Source organism: Heterocephalus glaber, unplaced genomic scaffold, assembly GCF_053883595.1.
Source record: "Heterocephalus glaber isolate CG9 unplaced genomic scaffold, H.glaber_assembly_v1.0 deba00001606, whole genome shotgun sequence".
Taxonomy (NCBI): Eukaryota; Metazoa; Chordata; class Mammalia; order Rodentia; family Bathyergidae; genus Heterocephalus; species Heterocephalus glaber.
This window is the reverse complement of record NW_028258377.1, coordinates 30,078,515-30,104,552: the sequence shown is the minus strand read 5'-3', so window position 1 is coordinate 30,104,552 and position 26,038 is coordinate 30,078,515. Positions and strand designations below refer to the sequence as shown.

Below are 26,038 nucleotides of genomic sequence, written 5' to 3'. Positions count from 1 at the left end.
TTTGATCCCCGACCACGTTGCCTTTCTTGATCCGTGACAGTGAGGCCTGTTTCCACTCGGCATAGTGCTTCAACACAGTGTCATCAACACAGACTTCCTTCAGGCCAGTGGACTTAAAAACTGATGAGACTGAACTTGGGCTTCTTGTCCTGGAAGCTACGTCCTTAAACGATATTGCTCCCATTTTAAAGCGCCCTTAACTACAATGCCAACTTCGGGGTTTAAGGGAGATCCACATTTGGCACAGCACTGACAGTGTGATTCAGCTTCTATTATTTCTGCAAATGGGGAGAGAGGATATTTCTGGGTCCTCCATGAGTTCGTGCAACAACCTGGAAGATGCCTGGATTTCGGTGACCGGAAAATTGCTCTCACCTCCGTGTCATTACGTTCCCAGTGAACTAGCCCCTAAGCGTGTTTGTGTTGGGGATCTAATATATTGCCTTTCAATCAGAGCTGAGAGCCACTGAACACACAGACAGAACATGACGAGCAGGTCAGGAAAGCAATAAAGATTTTACAGAGCTGTCCAAGGTGCTAAATTTACTCAATAATGGGTTTGGCACCATAGTGTTAACCTCTCATTTACTACCAGTTTGAGGGACTAAATTGAAGTAGCTGACTTCATTTACCTTGAAATGTATATTTTATGACATTATGTAAGTAGATTGAAAGGGCACTGCAGTTTTAACAATTTAAAGGCTAAAGCGTGTTTAAGATGAAACTTGAATATTTATTGTATATTGCACTTAAAGTATATAGAATGTTAAAATGTATTGATTAAATTTGTAAAAGGCATTATAAAAATGACAGGTAGTATAAAAGATATATGCCTTTTAAAATCAAATTGATAGTGTATGCTATCTCTTCTGTGGTCACAAGTGTAATTTTTTTGCAGTTTTATATGGTAATTTGAAAAATCTGTAATTTCACATTAGAAAATGATTGAACCTGGGATGTTAAGAAAAAAAAGAAATTTCCCATAAGAAGAGCTGGATATTTCACATAGCTTTGTGTCCATGAAATTGTTCCTTAAAGTCCTATTTTTTTGTGACATTAGGAGGGAACATAGGATAAGGATCCCTTGATTCTAATATTCAATTTTAATAATTCTGAAAAGAAAAAACACTTGGTAGAACTAATAGTTAATTTTTCAAGGCATTGATTTGTCAGGAGGGATTTTATCTTCTTTTCATAATATTTAAAATGTCTCCCTGCTTGCAGTTTCAAACACAAGTGTAGAGATTAGACTCTTCTAAAATAATCCTACCCTTGGATTTTAAAAAATCTCATTCAGGGATTAGATTATGAGGACAAATCCTAGTATTGTAAAGCTCCAAGTCCTCCTTAAAAAGGCAATGCTCGTTCTCCAATCTACATCCTGAGTCACACTATTTTTTCTTCTCATAGCTTTAGATTTTCTCTCTTAAAGAAACAGAAAATGTGTAGACCTTAAAAATAACTTTCCATCAACCTATTTCCTCTCATAATCGAAATTTGTCTTCACCTATTTTGCAATGACCATCGATGATTATGTGAGTGAGGAGTTGTAGGAAAAAGTGGATTTGTTATTCTAAGTCTATTTGGAGTTGACAAAAATACTGGGGAGACTCAATGAGAAGTAGGGTTCCAAGAAACAGTTCAAATGCAATTGTTGTGGGTTTTACTTATGACTCAGAACCTTCATAATAAAAATGCTAACTGGGCTACAAATACAAAGAAAAGATTCAAGCTTACTTTCCACGTTGCAAACCAATCAGTTGGTGAATAATTCTTGAGCTCCTTGCTGTTCCAGTTATCTCGTGTGGATATGATTCTCCAGCAACTTTCAAGACTCCTTAACTTTGTAGCACTTAGCTACGAGGTTCTGTAGGGGTTACACAAGATTGCCTGCATTCTCTGTTTCTGTTTCTTTATTTAGTCTCCCCTGCATCTGAATAAGTGCCCTCTATTCTGGTCTACTTACTCCTCTCTGGCCTAGAAGCAAAAGGTTTGGCTCCTTCCTATCTCTACACCCTCATTCCTTTTGCCATTCCTTCTGCTGGGTTCCTTCTCTGGAACACACATGTGAACTGCCTCTTGCTCTTCAAATGCCTGGTACTACTGAAGGTAGTGGTAGTGGTGTGTTAATGAAAGACAGAACTATCTATCTTTCACTGAAAATGAAACACGAACTCAGTCTTTGCTGAGAGCCTCTTATTGTACTGTTCTTGTTACCATTTGGCAAAGGAGGAAACTGAGTCTAAGGCCAGATAACTTACCCCGAGTTTACCCAGATGATCAGTGGCTGAGCAGGGATTTAACCTCAGGTATGTTAGATGTAAGAGCCTGAGCTCTTGACAAGTATGCTAGTCTCTCAGGAATATTCTACCTTCACCAGTACCCCAGCTCCTAATCTCTCACATTTTTCCAAAAAGATAGTGTTGACCATCCGTACCACCCAGTATGGCACAAAGTACATGCAATGAAGGCCATTTTGCTCTGATACAAGTATGTAATTTTTCACCCTCCACAGCTAGAATGTAGACTCTCTTTGAGGCCGTGGATACATCTTAATCTCTTTCTTTAAACCCCTGGCACAATCAGTAAAATATAGGCCTTGAGAAATTCTTGCTGAAGAGTTTATTCTCAGATAACATAGCTGATTTTAAGAAATGCATGGATAATTTATATGATGAAATGACAGTCATATATTCAGTACAGTTTATAAAAGCAGACTTAAATTTGGTGTTCCATTTGGCTGCAGACTTTTAAATCCAATAATAAATTCCCAAAGGTCAAGTTTTGATCACTGTGAGTTTTTATGTCACTTTTTTAATGAATTTGCTCTTTCACTCTTGCTAGCTTGTGCTTACACTTTAATTTTGTGATTAACATAATGAATCATGTCTAGCACAGACATTATCTCAAGTTATAGGCTGTGAGCAACATGAGGTTGGTCTTCATGTACATCAACCTTTTATTAACTGTATTCTCGGGCCCTTAAAAACACTGAGGTATTTGCACATTCACAGAAAGCCACCTTGGGAACTGGGCATATCATGTCAAATAGGTAGACACAGCTGACTCATTTTTCCTTCTACTTAAAGGCAATAAGTTCTGAAGATTATTTACTATACCTTGGGATCTTCTCTTTTGCATTTGTGCTCGTAGTCACTGGCTACATCTAGCCTTCCACACTGAAGGGGAAGTTGTCCAATTGACCGATATTGTGCTCATTTATAAACCAAATTCAATACTTTGAGAAACTCAAACCCAGATGAGCAGGGGAAATGGCCTGAATTTTCTTTTACTCACACACATTATAGACCAACTCATAAAGCCATTTAGCAACATGACATTAATTTTCAAATCCCAGTTAGATTTTGAGACACTGAGAAGTCTCTCATAAAATTAAGACCCAGGGATGCTTCAACAATTGGAGAAGATGATGTGACCTTGACCTTACGCTTGCCCGACTGGGGTATGATATTCTGAGGAATGTAGAAGAAAGCAGAAGACACCTATAACCATCAACTCACAGAATCAAGTTGGGTTAGGTGATTCCTGAGAACGAAGTGCATTTCTTTTCTGTCACAGCACATTTTCCTGACCCCTACTTAGCACAATGTACTTTGTGGTTTCCAAAGACCCAAAATACAGCAAGCTGAATATCAGCAACAGAAACTGAACTGGAGTGGTAAAATTCCTCCTGATTTAGAGACGATAAGCATCTATCAGTGAAATCAGCCCTGATTTCACCTGCCCTCCTCACTCCAGAGTTCAGGTTTCGCCCTGATCCCAGGACTTTGAACCCAACTCTTTTCCCACTCGTTTCTGAAGGTCTGGGTGGTATTACTGACTGGGAAGGAAAATGCTGACAAATTGATTGCAAGTTTCTTGTGGCCCATTTCCTGCACAGCCAGTGTACAATCCAATAAATACTAGTTGTACCAAGACATATTCCTTTGGAGGATACTTTGATATCCCAACTTCCTTTGTGTTTATTCAGCCAAATGGAAAATTCCACAGTGCAGTCTAAAAAATCAGTATAATGAGAGCAGTGAGGGAAAAAGTAAAACAAACCAAAATAACACTTGGGTACTGTTTAGCTTCCAATCCTCTGAGACATTCCTCAAATTTTTCATTTTTCTTGTAATATGAACTTCTCGAAATAGAGCTTACCGCAGATCATTAGAAGACTTCAGTGTCACACTTTAAACACTCTTTACTCAGAAGCTTTATGTCTGAGAAGAGTCACTCACACTTAGCATGGATGTAATTAAACATGTTTCTGTGGAAAGGGGAATTCTCATTATGGCTAAGGACCACTTCAGAGTAATTGAAATGGAAAGGAGGAGCATAGATGAGGTGTAGGTATCAAATGGTTATTTCCAGGGAGGGATAAAATGCCAAATGTGTGACAATTATTTTTTACAACCCTTCATTCTAAAGACTTCAGAGTATTTTATTATAGAAGATTCAGCTGAAGTTTGACTGCCCTCCAGAACATTCTACACACTTGTTGTCCGTAGTCTTTCCAAAAATATTCAAAGCACAATCAAAACATGCAGCCAAATTCAAAAATGAAGGAATTAAATATTTTGAAAGTGTTTACTGTTATTACTGTAAGTTAAGGTATCAAAAGCATTCTAGCCTAGAGAAACTGTAGGGGGGCCTTGGGATACTCCTCTAATTCTAAAGTTGATTTTATGTTCAGATTAGATGACAGCTTCCCAAACATATTATTATGTATCCTCATCCAGCATGGCTGGAGGTACACCAGAAAGCCCTGCCTTTGTTGAAAACATGGTGTAGGAGACTTCTGAATCATATGAAATTAAAGTAGGCTGTAAGCTAACACAGCTGTATCCAAGTAAGACACTAACTTACATGATCGACTTTTACAGTGCAAAGAAAAGGGTTGTTTTCAAGCAGCTGTTATGGCCTCAATAGAAAAAAAAATCAATGAAAGTGAAATGAACAAGAGATTTTGTCTGAGTTGCAGTTAATACCACTGAAGAGCTATGGATATTAAAAGGTCAACAAATAAATTAGCCAGAGTGTTATAAAATGAATGATTTGGCTTATCATTTTATTGAGTGAAAATTGTTCACTGCCTATTAGACCAGGTAATTTTTATCTGGTACCTCAATTATTGTTCTGTAAGCAATAATATAGTTGTAGGAGCTGCTGGTTCGATCGTGTGACCTCTGAAAAGCTGGCTAGGACAGCTGAGTTCACTATGATGGATAACTAAGTTGGTATCCATGAGGTGCCAAGCCTCCCCTTCCTGTGAGGGGATCTCAAAAAAGAAGCATTATAGCTTGCTTCATTTTGCCAAAATGTTTGACTTTTCAGGGGTCAGCAGTGAAGTGTACATTGTGAAAACAGGTATTCCTTGAAGTTGTGACAATGGCTTTCCCTCCTCTCTTTGGTCTCCTGGCCTTCCCTTCTAAATGGTGTCATCGTAATTGGTGAATGGGAGCCTGGGGTGATTCCCGCCACACATACAGTGAAGAACGGCATCTGCACCCTTGAGGATGTGACCTGCTCAGAGGAACAGAGCTGCACCTGGTAACCTCCAGCCGGCTCTTCTTATTCCGATTCATTGTACTGGTTTAAGACCAGCGCTCTGGGTTAGGTCCTGCCGAGTGGCCTTGGAAATCGACTTTCTGATCAGGATAAAAGTCTCTGCCGAAAGAGAAAGCGCTGGACAGAGGGGCCTTTTTCAGGGGCAGGTTGTAAAGTCAGCACATGAAACAAAAACTGCCTAGAGTCAAAATTATCCTTGAAAATCTTTTAAGTCACCTTTAAGTAGCCAAGGCCTGGCCTTTCAGAAACACATAAAAGGCAAAAATTAACTATTTCTGATTTCCTTTGTCTTTTAACTGTGGCTTTTCTTTCCCTAGAGCAAGGCAGAATAAATATCTAGCTTGAAAAGAAAAAGACTATTGAATAAAGACAGAGATGTCCTTGTCATATAGATGTGTGTGTGTGGATAAATACACAAATATAAAATAAATTTTGGGGCATCTGCTATAGTTAAATTTGAACCCGTTCCTGCTAGAACTACACTGCAGTTTAAACATACTTAAGGAGGAAAATATAGTTTCTTTGTGATTCTTAAATTATTGAATAGCATCAGTTATTATATGACTTTTAGATGAGTTTCTGTAAATGATGATTCCCAAGGTCTTTACAGATGGTCCTGACAAAACTGCGATTAAAATGTACCAACTCAAGTCTGCTGGGCTTACAAGTCTCACTCCGACGCTTAGCTGAAATGTAACTCAGGCCTGTGAACAGTGAGCAGACCGTGTAAGGTCCCTGCTCCTCCTGAGGGTTTTGGGCTGTAAGAGGACAAGGCTGACGGCTGGGAGGTGGAAATGAGCTTGCCTCTTGTTCTTCCTCTTATTTCTTCTTAAACTCAGGAGTAATTATATTCAGGGCCCCTGCACATGGGCTATGATACGAAGGAGGTTAAACTGGGTCCTCCTCATCAAGAGTTCAGAGCTAAAAAAGAACGCGAGCAAATCCCAGAAGTCCGCTGTTGGAGGACTGGTCTTGGAGTCCTCACCACAATGACTCTGCAGCCCAAGAGAATGATCGCCACGATTTGTCTGTGTATGTTTTTAATTCTTGCTGCCACTTTCGTCTAGCTCAGCCATTTGTGAGCTAACCTCAGTCGATGCCACCATTTCCCTCCTCCTCCCATACAAGCCAAGGGATTTTGCGATTAGTTTGCAAAAATGCCTCTCCTTGAAATTCCCTTTTCTTCCTTCTGGGAGGCAGTGCTTACTACACTGGCTCTGGGCCTCAAGTCCAAGGGACTTGGCTCAGATCCATACCCTTCCCCATGTGAGCAATGTCCAGTGTGTGCCTGTGCTTCCTCACTGGTAAAATAGAGTTGGTACCGGCATGAGGTTCAGCTGAGTATAGTCAGTGCTTATCTAGCAACAGCCAGCAACAGTATTTACTGGCAATCTTTACTTATTTTCCAGAGAACTTGGGCAAACTACATATATTCCTGTCTGTAGTCAGTGTAGATTGTGTGCCTAGAGCACTGTTGAGATATAACCTTATTTACAAAACACTACAGAAGATTCTGAATGGACTAATGGTGAGGAAGTATGGTGCAGTCAAAAATTCTATTTACTCCTCTCTGAATCTCAGTTTCCTCATCTCTAAAATGGGTATAGTACAGTAAAAACAGGAATCATCTACCACAAGTGAGTTAAGCATAAATAGTTTAAATAACTGAGAATTATTATTTTGTGGGAGTCATGGGTTTTTGTTTTTGGTTTTTCCCCTGGTACCAGGTATTGAACTCAGGACCTTGAGCTTGCCAGGCAGGCTCAGTCCCACTGAGCTAAATCCCCAGTCCTGTCATGAGTTTTTTAATGAAGCTACAATCTCTTTCCCAGAGGTACACACACACATACACACACACACGCACACACACACACACACACATGCACGCACGCGATGCTGCATACAATTTCATACGTACACAGGACAGGCCTAGGCTAAACTCCTCAGATAAAAACAATGTAAATAGCAGGGGCTCCCAAAGCCCTATAATGAATACATTATTAAAATGGAGAATGGAATTTGCCTGTAACTTTTCTGGCAGATATAGAGGAGGGAGGGAGAAATGGACTGCATTCCAAAGTATGAGTTTTTTACAAGAGAATGCAAAGACAAAATGTTTGCAGAGACAAAATGTTTCCTGGAATCAGAGTGGTTTTTCATAGAGTTGAGTATAGCATAAGATTTACATTTATTTCTGTGTTTTTGTTTGAGTAAGGTCACTTTCATTTCTACATGCAATGTTAATAGAGTTTCCTTACATCAAAAAGGAAACAATCTAGGCATGATGACACATGCCTGTGAGCTCAGCATCCTATGAGACTGAGGCAGGAGGACTGCAAGTTCAAGCCCATCCGAGGAAACCTAGCAAGACCCTGTCTCAAAATACAAGGTAAAAGGAAAGGAATATGAAAGGGGGAGAGAGCGACAGTGAGGTGGCGGGGCGGGGGGGGACAGTGATGTAGGATTTTTCTTGATCCTTTACTGAAAGAAAGCCTTAGTCATCCCCTTTTTCTGCTAGGAGGCAATGTGGTTATTCAAAGATTTCTTATTTGTATTTTCACTGATGCAACTCCAGGTTTTGAATTACTGATAGTCTTTGTATAAAGACTAAAACAATAAAAGCATAATTAGGATACATTGTATACAGCCGACTCCAGTTTTATTTTGCCCCAGCTCTGTATTTATGATAAATCACTAAACACGAATGCTCTTTAGGGAGGGTGATTTTGGGTCTCGTTTCTCTGCTGAGCAAAAACAGTGCCTGTGACTGGAGTCTGAATTTCAATTTTGCAAGTGTACAGTTGAACTGAATATTACTTGGCACAATGTAGCACACAACTGAGCCACTAAATGGCTGATTTACTAAATTATTATTAGATGAGCCCTTGCTGTTCCAAATGAAAGTGCAGTCACTGGCTTCCTTCATGGTGTGTTCAAATTGTTCTGTGTTTAAATATTCAGCATGAGGCTAATGTGAACTGATGAACTGAGACTATAAACATTCACTTTCGATACAGATAGAGCGACAGAGAGGCAACATATCATGTGGCCCACGGAGGTGAAAATGATTTATATTTAAGGATGTTGCTGCCTACTTCCATTACTTTAAGGTACTATTAATTAGCCTGGTGTTTGAGATGACTAATTCCCATGTACAGGAAGAGCTGCTTCATGGAAACAGAATTTCAGATGCCAATGAAAAGAGGCTACCAGGAAGATTTGCTGCTTCACTTGTGCCAAGCTTTGAGTTTTATTCGTGGCAGGCTCTACAGCAAAAGCAGAATGGTGGGTCTGCCAGAGCAACGGTGGTGTTTGGCATTTGTTGTGTTTTCAGCCCCCCCCCCCATAGGATCTACTCTCTGTCCTGTCTACTACCCTTCCCCTGCAATCCAGCTCCCTGACAGTACACGTCTTCTCGCTGGCCACACCGGCACGCACCCTCCGCCATGGACAACTAGCTTCTGTACTGACACCTGCTGGAATGAACAGCCCTTAACTTCTTGGACGGATAGAAGCCCTCCTGTCTCCCCTCCTTTGAGGGCAGTTATAGGCAAGCACTTAAAATACTGTGATCACTTACAGTAGATTAGAATTTTTTATTGGTGCTGTGTTGCCATAACAACACGAAGACAGCAGATGACTTAAGCTAGGCTTGCAAAGCAAAAGGCTGCTCATCTGGCAGTTAAAATGAATACAGTTCATTTCACAAGTTTCCCATATGGACTCTTAGTGTATGGTAATGAGGAGACCATATGGTGAGAGAAAATGCACTGAGAACAATTGGGTTCCACTGGCTGAGTGGGAAGCTAGGAGAGAAAACCCGGGTGAGAGATTCTCGTATGCTCTCTGGGTTCAAGGTTTGGCTGAGGTTTGTTTGGGATGATTGTTTTCCATAAGGGTTTCGAGTTTCTTAATCCGTTCCTTAATATGTCGGCTGTGCGAAATGACAAACATCTTGCAAGTTTTGCAATATCATTCATCACAAACTGTCAGCAGTGTTTGCAAATCTGACTTGCAAGATCTTTTAAATGTGTTGTTCTTAAAAGGCAACAGTACCAAGTTTTTAGACAAAGTGCAGGAAAATTTAAGCACTTCTGACAAGCAGAAACATTAACAGTAATCATTTTTAAAACACTCACATCTTTTGCCTGCATGTTTAGCTGTAAATAATGCTAGAATGTATAAAAGCTTTAAAGTAAAAAATGTAATAAATACTTTTTATTATGTTGCATAAAGGATAAAAAGTGCTCCCAGCCATGCATGTGTGGTATCTATACATGTGAACATATAGAGATGGATCACTCCCGCTCTCCTTACTACTAACCAGATTGGAAACTGAGGAGGACAGCTTGGAAAAGCCTCTACAGTGGATTCTGTACTATACATGCTTCATAAAAGATGAATATAAATGCATTAGTTAGACACGGTGAGCTAAATTAGAAGGTCAGGCAGGGCTGGGAGGACTGAAAAATCACACAACCAATGAGTGTAATTACTCTTTTTTAAGTCTATTAAGTGGTGTTGTTCTATCAAGGCTCAGGGGTATGGGACATGAAGAACAAGATAAAGTAATGTGTATTTATTACTCCCACTGGATCAATTTACCAGATATTTTCAGCTCCATAAAGCAAAATACACAAATGCAGCCTTTGTTACTTTCCTCAAACTGCTTTATTTTCTCTAAAAGAGGGACTGACTCTTGGGGGGAAAAAATCTTCGCCCTGTGGAGGTTCCTATGCCAGCCCCTCTCTATGGAGGGGTGAGAAAGCTGCTGAGAATCTAAGCAGTATAGAAGCTGGGTTCTGATGAGGAAGAGGAAAGAGGAGCTAATCTAGACTCCAGGAAGAATTATTTGGGTAGCCAACAGGGTTGGAAGGAAAAGTGGGAACTCAGTGTGGTGGCCAGTGAGGCTTTTGAGCTCGAGGACCTGAGCTGGAATCCTAGCTTTCCCACTTGCTAGCTGTAACATCCTAGCAAATCTCCAGACCCTGGGGCTCTGAGTCCTCATCTGTGGAACGGGGGACACACACTGTGCAGGAATTAGTGGTCCTCATTGACTGCAGTCTCCCTATATGCAGCCATACCTCCCTGCCTACATTATCTCCTTAACGCCTGACAACAGTGCAAGGGGCAGCTGCTGTACAAAGGAGAAACCTGAGGCTGAGGACTTGCATGCTCCAAGTGGTGGATCCAGTTTCCACAATCCATGTCTGTCTGGCTTGAGAGCCCACTCTCTTGGCCTCCATGCTGTACAAAAGCCTTGAATAGCACTGCTAGGCTTACAGTAGGCACAAAGTAAACATGTCCTTGCTTCCCGGGTTCACAGCTAACACAGGGAATGTGAAGCTCAAGGTGTGCTCCCACTGCTTGTGTGAGCTAAAGCTCATGGACCACTCATGAAGAAAGCGAGGCACTGAAAAGGAATGGAAACATCTCTGGCCTTCAGAACTGAGAGAGTGCTTTGCCCAGTGTTTTTGGATTGCAGCACTGAGCCTCCAGTAACTCAGAGTTTCTGGCTGTCCACACTCCCCACTCCCTTCACCTCTACATTACAAGGAAAGCCAACCTTGACCCCAAAGTCACATTCCTCCCCCTCCTGCCATGATCCACAGAAGGCAAGTCTGGTGAAACAGAACAGAATCTGTGATTTAAAACCCTTAGCCTCCCCTTCTCCATGTGCATATGAAAAAGGAAACCAAAAAACATCTAGGGTTAGCATAATTATAGTATTTAAAATATGTGTGTACAGCAACTATCACTGATGGTGACTTTCAGAGACAAAATAATTTACAGAGCAGGATTATGCTTGCTCCTGTTTGGGAAATGTGAAAACTGCCTGCTTTTCCAGCTTCTCTCAAAAGTGAGGCTCCAATAAAACAAAGCCTGTCCAAGCTCTCAGAAAACGCATAAGCCTGTATACAAAGGCATATTATTATGGAAAGCTGTCTGTTTGGTCTTTGGAGCAGTTTCATTTGACAGGATATGTGGGTGGTTGTATGAATCTAGCTTTGTCTATTCACAAACACATGGGTTTAATAAAGTGGAGTTTGTTTTTTGAGGTGTGTGGTCCACAGCTCACGGAAACACTCTTGTTTGACAAACACTGACCATGATTCTGAGAAAGGTGGAGCCCATTTTCATCCCCCAAACAATGGACGGTGGGAGTATAAATCTCCCAAGTCCACAGGAATACCTTGTGCTGGCTCCATCCGCCACTTCCTGACCCTGCCCTTGAACCCGTGCTCCACCTTAACATTCAGAGCCAAGAGGACAGACACGGTGCTCTGAGTCACACTGAGAGCTTCCTGGGGTGGGCTCTGGCCACAGTCCTTGCACGGTCAAGTAGCTAGATGCAAGCTGCGGAGTGTTTCCTTAACACACAAATCCATTGTGTCTTTGATTACTCTTCTTAAACCCAGGAAAAGGGGGTTGAGTATTTCACCATCAGGCCACCAGGGACAAAGTGACACGTGTCTATGCTATTTATCCAACATTTCTGAACATAACATGCAACTGTAAAAATATTTTTAAAAGTAAGCACACAAAACTCAACCCTAGGTCCCTGTTTCCTTTCTTCACAAATAAGAAAAATACTGCTTAGCTTCTTCAGATCTCAACCACTAAATAATCAGCTTTGTCTCCTATTGTTCATTAAGGTTTTTAGAAGGCCAAGTATGGGCCAGGTACTATGTTGACCGCACATGCAAGATTACCTCTTGATGCTTACATGATCCTGTGGAGTCAACATGATTATTATTCCCATTTTATAGTCAAAGAAAATGAGGCACAGAAGATACTCATCTGGGCCAGGGATTTAGCTCAGTGGTTTCGCCGCCTGCCGTGCAAGTGCAAGGACCCAAGTTCGATCCCCGGTACAAAAAAAAAACAAAACAAAAAACAAAAAAAGAAGATACTCATCTGCTCACAGGATTAGCATTTCCTGAGCTGCAGAGATTGGGTAGAAGAGCTGTCACAGGCAAGGGTTCCACTCTCAATCAACTGGCAAATAATCATAGCTGCTCTCTGTTGAGGGCTAATTTAAAAATGTAACAACCTGACAAGGTAGGCCATGCCACCATCCATTTGACAGAGAAGGAAACTGAGACACAGAAAGGTAACCAAGTTTGACTTAGATTGCATTACTAGCAGGTGGCTGGGCTCTGAGTCCCACCTGGTCCATCCAACCATTCTCCAGTCTGCACTTTCAACCTCTCCAGCAGACCCTAGAGATTGGATGCTAAATCAAATGCTAAACATGAAGTGAAGATGCTCCCCATATGGGAACAATATCAAGAATCTAGGATTCTGTTCTACCACTAAGACAGGTAGAGCACTGAACATTATACACATACACATCATTTTACCAATGTACCCAACAGGAAATAGGTGGGAACTATGTTCTTGCCAGACAGAGGGACCTAACGGTAAATCTCTCCATTCAACATCTATGCTATGCAAAGAGACCAGTTGCTCACCAAGAATCAGTCAAGGTCAAAGGGGGAAGGGATGGCCCCTTTCAAAGACAAGGATGTGGACATGTTGATACATTGTAAGATTCCTTCCTCAGGTGAGGAGCTTTCCAGATGTTTTAACCAAAGTGAACAGATTTCCATACACACACACACACACACACAGACACACACACTTGTTCTGGGGCTGAGTGTGAAACCCTTGGGGTCAGGGTAGTGGACAGAGACATCTGTGCCTATCATGGTCCTTCCTCTCTTTGGGCAGGTATCACCTCTGGGTCCCCCACCCCTCACATCTGTGCAGTGGCCTGGGAGGCAGTTGAGTGCCTGGCAGGACCTGATCTGACTGGTGGCTATCATAACTGCAAAGGCAGCCAGGACACTGGTAGGCTTTGACAATGACCTCATCTCTCAGGGAGGTTCACTGAGCTAGGAAGGACACCAGCTTTGTTTTGTGCATGTTATGCGAGAATCCATTGTCCTAGAGATGACATAGCTCTGGACTGACTCCAGCAAGAAACGGACCTCTCAACTAGTCATTTAATTGATGATTTTCACCTGTGTCACAAATGACATTTCATCTTGCTGTCAATATACAGTAGTCCAATTAATTCTGTACTTTGAACTTCTTTAGCATCTAACTGTTGTCTATGCTGAGTTCTCATAAAACTTTGGTTGCATTTTTATTAATGATCAGACACTAGTTTTTATTATGCTCAGCTGAGTTTTGCAATCTCTCCCACACAGGGCCCAAGTTCCTCAGGTACACAATAGTCAACACAGGTCCATTTCCTTCTTTCTGCATTGACAATAAATCTGACCTGAATGTTTGTTATGTTTCTTATATGTTTGTGCTTTCTTTTCCAAATAGGCAAAGATAGGGCCAGAGATTTAGCTCAGTGGTTCCGCTGCCTGCCTCGAAAGCTCAAGGACCTGAGCTCGATCCCAGGTACCAAAAAAAAAAAAAAAAAAAAAAAGTTGCATCTACCAAATAGGCAAAGATGCCTCAGGATGAAAGAGGGTGTCTTTTCTGCCCAGTCTCAAGATCTTCCAATAAATTTTCTTTTGAGCTCTTTCTATCTTCGACAGGGCTAAGAACAGATCCTTGTGTAGGTAAAATTTGGTGTTCTCCTTGTTCACAGGAACTGGCGTGATGTGGTGATTGATTAGCTCAGACTCTGGAGACAAACTGTATAGGTCTGAGTCTCAATTTAGCGATCTGCATGCTGGGTGATCTTGGGCAAATTATTTAAGCTCTCTTGGCTTCATTATTTTTCTCCCTGAAAATAGGAAAGTTAATAGTACCAACCTCAGGGAGTCACTGAGAGGGTGAAATGACATAATATATGTAAAAGTGAGCACAGCATTGCCTGGCACATAGAGCTTACTACTTTTATTATTTCTTGCCGTATGGAAGCAAACTCACAAAGCACAAACAGATGAACTTGTTATCAATAAACTAACTTTTATCCAAAGCAGGTTTTCTTTGCCATTCACTTCAGTCCAACATTCCAAAAAACATAATACAGAAAGGAAATATTCTGACCTTCGGCAGACGCTCAGGGTCACCAGGATGCCTGGGAATGACCTTTTGTAATCTCTGGAAACCATAGTCGATGGTGGGTTCGTTGAGTGCTGCAATGAGAAGTCAGGCAATGAGAATATTTTCAAGAAATAAAGCAGAACCTGATTCGCAAAATGGACGCTGCAGAAATAACTGAGCAGTGCAAAGTTTAATTGGTACTCTTGAATTAGATCATCAAGCAATCCTATGAAACATCTCTTTGCTGAGCATTTCCACCATCTACTTCTGCTATTTACCATGCAGGGAGTTCAGTGACCAAATTCTGTGTTCGTGGTCATAAATGGAAAGTAAAATGGTATTTGATGTGAGGTTTTAGCATTCATTCAGTTTAGTTCAGAAGCTCAGATCAAAACACACAAGGGCCTATCAAGGGGACATCTACCCTAAACAGTAGAGGAACTAAAAGTTTCCACAAAATCTCTAGTGCACCACAGCTGACCCCATTATCCCAGCACCTTCTATGCATGGGATGGTGGGGGCACAGGCAGGGGCCAGAAATGGCTCTTCTGGGACACTTGACAGAGTCTGAGAAGAGATGGGTACTGAACATGCCCTGACTCAAAACTTCACATCTGACATTACAGATTCTTCCACCAGCATTGGTATCATTTCAAGAAGAAAACAAATCTCTGTGGAGCACTAGCTTAGAGTAACTGAGTGTCCAAGAATAATTCCTTAAAAAGACTCAAAGAGCAAACCTGTAATAACATTAGGAGATAATTGGCCATCCTGTGCCCTATTAATTAAACTCCCATACATTAAACATAACATAGTCTGGTCTATCATTTTCAAGAATTCCTCCTTGAGATACAAAATATCTTTAGCCTGTCTCATCTGAGAATGTGGAAAACACGGCAGCACTGTCCTCTGCCCTTTCATTGTGTATCCTCTAACTAGTGGATAGGTGGCACTTATTTATCCCCCGCTTTTTTGTTTAACCAGAGTATTCAGCCACACATTTTCTCCCTTCCTGAATAAAAAGACAGTTTTTGTCATACCAGCCTTCAGCTATACATTAGGAAACAGTTGCCACATACTTTAAATGCATTTTCCATTAACCTAAATTTTAAAAGTAAGATTCATACTACTACTAACTTTAAAAAACTGTATTAAATTCAAATAGGTCCCAAGGCTAATGGAAGCAATTTGTATACCAACCCAAACTGACTGGCCCACTTTTCAAAATACAGGTATGATAATCTTGTGGTTTTAAAAGGACATTTAAATTGAAAGACTGTGAATTTAGTACATAATTATACCAATAGAACCCTTTAACTTGTCAACTTGTAAATCTAAAAGGCTATCAATCATTTCTAAAGAGGAAATAAACCTTAAAACTCCTTGATTGACAGTGCTTACTTTTTATGTAAGAAAAAAAAAGGGGGGGGAAAAGGCTGCATAAAGTGGCCAGAAATCCATTTACAAAAGTACATTGTTTTACATAGGTGAGTAAAAAGCCAATAATTACACCCCCAAAAGACACATAAAGCAGAGTAAGTACTTTTCCCACATTTGTATATTTTAAGTTGGAGTAAACTTCAAGTAACTTTTTATTAAAAAGATTTTTCCCAAATGCAATGCTTATTGAAGTTAATAAAGTTGTATTTTCACTTAGGATATTATAATCATTTTTTCAACTATTCGAGTTAGCCAACCCTCCCCCTTACCAAACAGTCAGCTTTCAACTCATCTCTTCTGGAAATTAACTCCAATTACACCCAGGTGTACCAAATCTCTCGGTGCTGGTATTTGAGTTAAGGCACAATATTTATTATTCCTCATACTTTATGAATTACTTTCTAAACCCTTGAGAAGTCTTTTCTCAAATTAAACTTGTAGAGTAAAAGCCATAGAACTGGTTATGCAGGAACCCCCTTACTCGTAAAATCTATGGTGTTTAATCAAAAAATGCATATGACAGGAATGAGGGAATGAGTACTGAGGAATAAATTATTTATCATATCTACCCCACCCATAATACTAATTGCTAAACAAAATGTTTAGCCATAAATAGTAGCTTGAGGCAATTAAATGCATCATTTTAGCATCTGAAAACATAATTCAGCATCCTAAAAAATTCTAATTCTTGATTTTATTTTTTTAAGTCTAAGCCACCAATAAAATTTGAATAGTTGACCTACCCCTTCAATCATTTGCCTAATGAAGTCCTATTATGTCTAGAAACTGGTGGCTCTTAATTGAAAAGATTAATATATTGGGGGATAGTGTCATTTCTGGCTAGAAAGCCAACTCACAGCAAAATGACTGACAATATCAACAATCAAAAGAATCAATTCAAATATCATATGGAACTAATAGCTAAAGAACTGAGGAGAAGTCATTCTGCTACCACAAAGAGTAACTGAATTAGACATATTAAATTCATTATTCAAAGAAAAATAAGCATCTGCTCTATGAAAGTACAGTATGAGAGAGGACATACAAGGTAAGGCTGCCAATTTATTTTCCATGCCTTTATGATTTGCTTTCTGCTCATAGTTTTAAACACATTGTGCAAACTCCATTTAGGTATGGAATTTTACAAGGGAATTGTCTAAAGCTACCAACCATGCTCACACTAAAGGTAAGCAAGAGAAAGCACACTGTCCTAAATCGAAAGGAACTGGTGATTTCCCTGAGTGCACTGACTACAGAAAAATCTTAAATCAATTACTAAGTGGGAGGGGACATCTAATAAAGATTGTTACTTAGAAACACAGTCCTCCCCCCGAAAAAAGATTAAAAATTGTGGAAGGGGGTGCAGAGTAGAGAATATGATGCAAAAGAGGACAGAATATGATGAAAAGGATGTGATACAATAGAATAGAATGTGATGGATCACATGGAACGGAATATGATGTAGTCCATAATAGCAATGTCATGGGAAGACATTGTTTGCTGACATATATTACCAAATTGAAAAGCAAACTATGGGATCATGTATGATATGGTTAATTTTTTAAATGAGCACAAATGGAGTAAGGAAAATTTGTCTATGTGCAAACTGCTGAATATTAGTTGTTTCTAAGTAGCAGGTCTGAAAGTGCTTTTTCCCCCTTTTTATGCTGTGCATTTTCTGTTTTCCACAATGAACATGTATTACTTTTATAATCAGAGAAAAAGGTTAAGAGCAAGAGATTGTTGCCAAGCTGGGATTTGACCTGCTTACATAAAGTAATGACATAAGAAACTATGCCTTAAAAGGGGTCTGTATACCCTTTAATAACCTGGCATAGGTTATTACAGACCATAAGAAAAATAAGTAGTATACTTTTGGCCAGTTGTATAAATATGTGACTATTCGTAAACTCTCTGAAAATCAACAGAGAGGGTAATGGAGAGGAATCATAAAGAATGGTATATTTATTTCATCAGTGGGGTCAGTTGTACCTTAGGGACATACATCTACTCAGCAAGAATGTAATATAAAGTTAGCTCTTCAACAAAGTGACCTCATTGTACTCAAGTGCAGGGCTCAGGGAGCACCAGTAGAAATGTGTCTATTCGACATTTTCTCCCACAAACTTGGGGCAATTCCGAAAATCCAGTAGAAAAAAAAAAACCAACTTAATTGGACATAATTAGCCACAAATAAAGAAGCACGAGCAACTTAGTGGAAAACAGAAGAACAGATCAAGATGTAAGCTGCAAAGGAAATGGAGTCATCAGAGCAGCTCATGTGGCCCTGATTCCAAACACCTCATCCTTTCTGTCTCTCTGAAAGATCTGAGACAGTGCTGTCCAAACTAGTTAGAGATGATAACAGAAAGGCTCAGTGGTTTGGTTTATCCCAAATAGGCAGATCTTAATGACTAAATCCTCAGAATAAAATGGGCCCGAGGTATGCATTTTTTGAATTGCAAAAGACATCGGATTATCCAATTATTCAGTCATCATTTGTAGAGCCTACATTTGTAAGAATTAGCTGTCTTGTATCACAGTATCATAAGCCATTAGAAATAAACACTCTGTATCCATAATCCAACCCAAAAGGATAGATGGAATAATTTTTGATTGTAGAATTGGAGCCCTGCTCAGACTCTCTCAGCCAGGATTCTCGTCCTGTGCAACAGCCCACTGTCCTGTCTCCATCGGTAGCACTTCTGCTCTTCTTTCTGACAAAGCCTTCACTAGGGTCACAGGACATTTAAAAGGGACAGGAGCTTAAGTGGTGATCAGGCTACTGTGGAGCCACAAGCAATTGAATTCAAGACGCTTTTCACTCGTCCCTTCCATATGTCTGTAGACATATTTACTGAATAAGCTTAGTAGGACTTTGCAGAGCTGGGAGCAATGTGCTAGGAAAATCCTGGAACTTTCCTTCCTTCTGATAAAAACAAGATCAGCTGTCCTCCAACAGGAGAGCAAGTTTCCAGGGCACATGTGAGGTGTCAGAAGGGCCATCCTGCACAGCTATGATGGGACCCTGGGAATGGATACTCTGACAGAGGTGTGTGGTAAGCATGGGGTTGGCATTTCAGATACATTAAAGCTCTTTCTGTTGAAAAAAAGTTAATTAAATGGTTAAAAAATCAAGCCATTCCTCTGACTGCATGGGGCTACTTGTAAATAACTTCAGGTTCCTTCTCTAGCTCATCATCTTAGAATTCTCTAATGGAAACCAGTAACTTTCCATTCTGAACCAGTCTCTGTTAAGCCTTTGTCTTTATGGGCTTCAACCCAGTTGCTGGGCTCTGGTTATAGAAAGTTATTTTTACAATGTTCAAATTTTCATGCAGCATGAAATGCTAGAATCAAAGAAAATTTAGATAACACAACTAGATTTTATGCATTAATACTAATCATAATATTATCAGATTTAATTAAGACATCTAGTAATGAGTAAATTTTAACCAAATTTATACGTGGCCTTTTCGTTTTTAAAGGAAATCTACTTCACTAACATGTTAAGTTAAAAAAAATAAAACTCTTTCAGGGAATTTATTTGGAACTTAAAATCCTGTAGTTAAGACAGATAGATATATTGTCAGTTATGCAAATTGATTGTTCTCTGTTAGGGGATTCCTTCTAAAAAAAAAAATCACTTCTCTCCATCCTCTTTAACTTTTTGAATACTTACTCCTAGACACAGTGGAAATGAGAGACTGGAGAGCAGTGTTTCCAAACACCAAGAAAAAGTACTCTGGGTGCTTTTCTACCTGAGCTAGCAGAGTTCCCCACTTTTATAGCTCAGCATCTCACTTAGGTGCTTTAACATATTTCTAGGGTTTTAATTTCCTTTTTTTAATGGTTTTGTGACATGATGTCATTTTGACTGGAAATAAAAAGAAAAGCAGATATTAGGAAGGTAATATTTATATTCTATTGCCATTTAATGTCCAAACAAATATGTAGACTCTACGCCAAGTAATAAATAAAACCTCATAGCTGAGGCAATGATAAAACTAGCACCTGGGTCTCCAAGCTTCCCTGGTGCCTATTCTATATTTGAAGTAGAGGAGTAACAGTCAAGCATTTCCTTTCAAGGCAGATCCATTCTGGATATGAGAGTTATTGCATATGTGTTAGGCAGAGCCTTTTCTTCCATAAGGGCCACATTTTTCTCTCGGTCACTAAATTAACAACCAGAGGTAAACAATAAAACAGCAAGTTATCTTCACGAACTTATCATTAAGACACGACTTTAAAAGATATAAACAAGGGGCCAGGGATCTAGCTTCCTGGTTCTGCCTCCTGCCTCGCAAGGTCAAGGATCCGAGTTCGATCCCCGGTACCAAAAAAAAGATATAAACAAAAAAAATCAGGCAGAAACCTAAACAAGAACCAGAAATATGGTTACTGAAGATACTTACTACATTTGCAGCCATTTGATTATTTCATTACCTGCCTACATGTTCAGTGCCAAGCAGCGTGCCAGGTCGTCAATGAAGAGATCATCATCAGTGAAGAGATATACTCTCTGAGAAACTGAAAACCGAAAACCAGATCCTTTGCCAGGGGAGCCCTGCTTTCAGTGTAGAATACTCTTCCAGCCTGGAGGCTGCTGCAGGAGCCCGGGAGCTCAGGATAGCTTCCTGAGCAGGGTCCCGCAACTGGGGAAAGCTGTGATTTGAACCAGAAGGGACTCAAGATGAAACCAACATGGGCAGAATTAACCCATAGGGGCCAAAGGAAAATTGGTCCCAACTTATTTGTTGTCTTCAAACTTTTTGATCTGGTGCAACAGCTTCAAGATTCAGTAATCAAGCAAAGGAATAATATGTCTCTTTACCAAAGGCACAGTTAGAGCTACCAGGTAGCTTGCATGGCGAAGTCCTTGTGTGAAGGACTTCACATGGGAAGCATGCAAAGCAACTGGCTAGGAGAAAAAGCCAGCGGAAAGGAAAGAGCCCAGGATGGAAAAACAAAACATGCAGAGGCCGAAAAAGAAGACCCTGAGGACAACATTGAAATGCAAAGAACTAGTGTGTTCATGTTTACAAATTAATAACTCCTCAAGAAGCAAAAGCAATCATAGAGAGGAAGGAAGGATAACTTGCTTTTGTTTTTAAAAGTGAAATAGCTTGGCTGGCTTTGTAAATCTATAAGCAAAACATTCTTATTATATAAAAACATTTTTAAAATACAAAAATGGGAGGAAAACCCCAAAATATCTCAATTCATATATTAGTATTTATATTTTAGTATGTATGTATTCTTTCAGACATTTTCAAAATACTGTTTTGTATAAACATAGATTATATGCATCTCTATATACACGGCATTCATTTTACTGGTTGCAGCATATTATTTTATATAGATTAAAATAATTTACATAACAAACTCCCTATTAAAATGGATGTAGGTTTCCTCCTCCTCTTCCCCAAATTTTCACAGACTTAAGGAGTACAAAAATTAACAAAACTCAGGACAAATTCCTGCATGAAAGAATATGCACATTTCAAGTCTTTCCATACATATATTTCCTAACTGTCCTTCATAAAATTTATACTGATTTATACTTCAGCGAGTGACTTTTAAAGGCATCTGAAAATGAAGACTAATTTTTAAAGATTTCACATCTTGAACTCAATTATTCTGTAAGTTATAAGGACCTCTGAAGATTTTTAGTAGATGTTAATGATCACAATGATTCCTTGTAGAGGTGTCATTTCAAACATACCCTGAAGTCATATAAGACTCTTTTCCCAGTAATACTAAAGTGTTTTATAGACATTACTTCATGGATACCTATAACATGCCCTTGACATAAATGTTAAAAATTACTACTGTCAATTGAGAGATGGGAAACTGAGGCACAGAAAGAACTGGTTGCATAAATTACTGAAGAACCCTGAGGATTTTTCCACAGGGCAACTATACCGATGTGACTATTTTATTTTAATATTGATGAATCTCAATTTGCAGTCTATGGACAAGTGCTGATACCAAATTAATTAAATTGTTCATCTTTTACTATATAACTATGAAACAAAACCCTAGCAGCAACAGGCATCTTTATGTCCTAAATCCTGACTTTATACAGATGAACAGGTACCTTGTTGGTCTGATTTCTTTACTAAAACTCACTACACTAACAAACAAAATATTTGGGGGCTGTTACCCTGGGATTTTAAACTTGCCCGGTGAATCATCAAGAAACTGTTTTCTGTCTCATCAAGTTCTCCTTTTACCTCTGAGCTTAAAAAGTCTTTTGGGAAAAAGAGACATAGTGTTGTTGAGGTACATTAAACCAATTTATTTCATTTCAAAACCACCCGGTATTTTCTAGATGATCCAAAGTGCGAAGTTCCTGGCAGAAGTGGGGCATCTCCTCGTGAGCAGACCCCTGCTTCCCTGGAGGCTCACACTATCTAAAACAGGATAGAGGTGAGCTGACAGTTAGGAAAAACTGTACTCTCTCTAAGTGTGATAGAGTTGATAAGAGAACTTGCCCCTGTTATTGTGCATGATGTGCTGTGATCAGATGGCCTTCCAGGAAGCTTAATTTAGATTTCCAAGTTTAAAACCAAAATTAAATCCCTCAAGCAAGGGGAAGTTTAATCTTCATGATTTTTCCCCCATTTTAATCTTTTACTTTGGATTATTTTTTAAATTGGATCATTTGTGATTGGTTTTAAGGCCAGATTTACTCCTTTAAGGGAGAAGGGAAGGATGGTTCTCCCTGTGTAATAGATGATGGTGTTTAAGTACTGAAGGCCAACATACTCTGTCTTTCTTAAGGATAAATCCATAATTCTCATCCCTGCTGACATATCTTCTGATATAACAAGAGTAATATTACTTCTATAATTGTTCTTCAGATTTCTTCCCGAAGAGTTTTGACAATAACTGTTATCAAGAGGGTAAAATCACCTAGCCTGTCTGATAAACATGTTTTCTTAGCCTCCCACTCCAGCGAGTGCTGTGACACCGAACTTTTATCATCCACTGTGTTCAGAATGAGCTTAGAACAGCAATTGCCAGGAATAGGCAGGCGATAAACCGCATTGATTTAACACATCTTGTTTTCAATCATGCTTGGATTTTCTGAGCACGCATTTTTCCTGTACTCCAGCTTGTAGCTTTTATCTGACGAGCTGATCCCTTTTCACTGGAAAATGAAAAGGTCGCACAATAAGACACGGTTTACTGGAACTTGAACACGCACCAGGGAAAGTATTTTAGATAAATACTGTCAGACATAGTGGAGCTGAATTTCAACAACACAATTGCTAAACAACAATACTTATTACTCTCCTAGAACAAGCCTACCAGCAACTTAGGGCTCTCAGCAGGGAACTGCACCAAGTCAGGCGCCAAACCTGAAAAACCCTTTTCAGATCCTCACGCTAACCAAGCACAGAGTCCTAGGCTGAGGTCTTACTTGTGATTGTTAATATCACAGTTTTATGAGACAACTTGAAAAACTACTCCCACTGTTCACAGAGTCATTTTCTCTAAACAAGTGGGCAGGTTCAGAAGAGTTTGGATAAGGAAGTGACAGCAGAACTCTGAGAACGGGATGATAGGGGAGAAAAATATATCCCAAGAAAAGTGAAATGGAAGTGGTTCCAAAAAATCCATTAATTCCACAAATGTGACAGGAAAGAACCTATACCTGGGAGATACGAGAGGACGAATGGCGTCAAAAAGAAATCGTAACATGCATTCCATGCCGACAGCTACATTAGCCTTGCAGATAAGCCTAGAAATTTCCATTGGCCTGAGCTCTAACTTAAATAGCATCTTATTGGGAAATAAATGAAGTCAGTTTTCTTCAGCATAAACTCAGCTGAAATAGTTATTTTTGTTGAGCACCATTGTCCCATAACTTAGCCAGAAGGCCTCCTCTACCTGAACCTTAGAGTCTGCAACTCTTTCCTTTGGGCCTTCACTTGCTCCTTTTACCTGTATTCAGTGTTGGACCCCAGAGTCATTTCCAACATCTCAGGTACCTCAGCAATCCTTTCAAAGTATCTCTAACCCAGAAGAAGGGCCCAACAGTTCTCTTAACTACTTACATCCAAATAAGTTAATATTTATGTTCTGAACAATTTAGTAGCAACTTAGTTAAAAAGGAGATACTGAAAGAAAAATTATAACACCTTTATTTCATTTGAAAATCCCAATCACTTACTAATAAAATATGTACTCTGGGTGGGTACCACACAACTTTGCAGATCTTGGAATCAGACTGAACACCAGCACCTTCATTTTCTATTCCACGTAAATTTCCATGTGGCACTTCCTTTTGACAGAGTAACTGCTGAAAACCCACTTCTGCAATGGTACGATATTATCCAAAAGAATGCACTGCAATCTAATGTTAAGCTATAGGCTAGCTTGAACTACTGGGAGCAGTTTATGTGCTATCTGACAGACTTAAAATATCACTATTTCTTCCAACTTTAAAATATTCTCCAACATCTCTATTAATTTGCAGAAGTTCAGGAAATATGGAACTACACAGAAGCACACAATTAAAGTAATGCTAAGGTGCTGCAGGGATCCATTCCATTCATTTATATGTGACTTGTCTTTTAACAATAATTATTGCTATGACAGCAGTGGCCCCAGTAGCTAACACTTCCAAAGAACTTAATATGTGCCCAGAATTTTACATAGATTAACCTATCTAACCTTCACAACATCTCATGAGGAAGCACCATTATTATTCCCATTATACAGAGAAGGAAACAGGCTCAGAGGATTTAAGTATCTTACCTAAATCCACAGAACTAAGAAATGAAAGAACAGGGATTCAAACCCAGACAGTCTGCCTCCAGAGCCCTTAACTTCTTTACTAGAACAACCATATTAGGACAACTAAGGAGACTTCAAAACAAGTCTCAGATAATTTTGGCTTCTGGGACCTTTGTAATATTTTTCTTGTCCTCCATATACCCTTATATCTACAGTTTGTACTAGTCCTTTTCTAATTCTCCACTTCTGTCCCACAGAAACTCATGTCCCTCATTTGACTTCCAGTTGTCCAACAGCACAATCGTCCTCCCTTCATCCCCACCCTTTTGGAGCGACACACAATTACACTTACATCCAGGCTACATCACTCACCAGCTATGTGTCTTTTGGAAAAGGCACTTACATTCTTTGACTCTTCCTTATCTGTAATGTGAAGATTTGATGTACTATTTGTTCAGTGTTTAGCACATAATAAATACTCACTGGGCAGTTCCTGTTACTACAAATAGAATACTCACCATGGGCTAGAAGTAGGAGAAGAAGGAGGGGATATGGGGTCAATAAGACATCCTTGCATATTTCTCACTCTCAAGGCACTCCAGAGTCTAGATTGGCAGAAAGACACAAACAAAACTCCAACACAACAAGACAAATGTGACAAATGAGGATGCGAAATTCTAGCCAGAGCCCTGGGGGTTTGCTTGTCTCTGGGCCTCAGCCTTTCTTCCTTCCTTTACATGAGCTTGAAGCTACAGTTCAAAGAATTCTACTACCTCTGATTCTCAAAAACTATTCTAAAATATGGCTTTATTTAGACTAAGATGCAACCATTTTTAAAACAATATAAATTCTGTGAATGAATGGGAACAAAAATAGGAAAGTCCAAAGTTAGATAAGATTCTTTGCCAGACCTAGGATATTACACATTCCTTAATGAAATAAAACTGGATGCTGTATACAAGGCCTCATGCTTAAGAAAATGGGGCAAAAGGAAGTATAACACAGGTGCAATGTTCTATGCATCCCCAACTACAGATGATTCAGCTTGAAAAACTCCTCTAGATGCTTTGCTGTATCCTTGAGGAATGTAAAGCTCAGTGAGGAGGCAGGTCTGTAATTAGCTACTCAGAGAGGTACAAAACCATAGCATTACCAGGGTACTCACAGTTCAGTGCACAGAAGGGCAAAAAATGATTCTCTGAGTGGGAGAAATATTTACCAAACAGGCTATTTTTGAGCTGAATATGGAAGGAAAAGCAGGATT

General features: G+C 39.6%; 1 protein-coding gene across 12 annotated transcripts in view; it reads right to left on the bottom strand.

Moving 5' to 3' along the window:
• The window catches only part of Ebf1 (EBF transcription factor 1), a 405,540-nt gene that overhangs the window by 18,190 nt on the left and 361,312 nt on the right, over positions 1-26,038 (bottom strand). For all 12 annotated transcript variants that reach the window (XM_021240444.2, XM_087194903.1, XM_021240448.2 and 9 more), the window contains one exon: positions 14,590-14,678. In XM_021240444.2, coding sequence (XP_021096103.1) covers positions 14,590-14,678 — 89 coding nt within the window. The remainder of the gene's footprint in view (positions 1-14,589; positions 14,679-26,038) is intronic.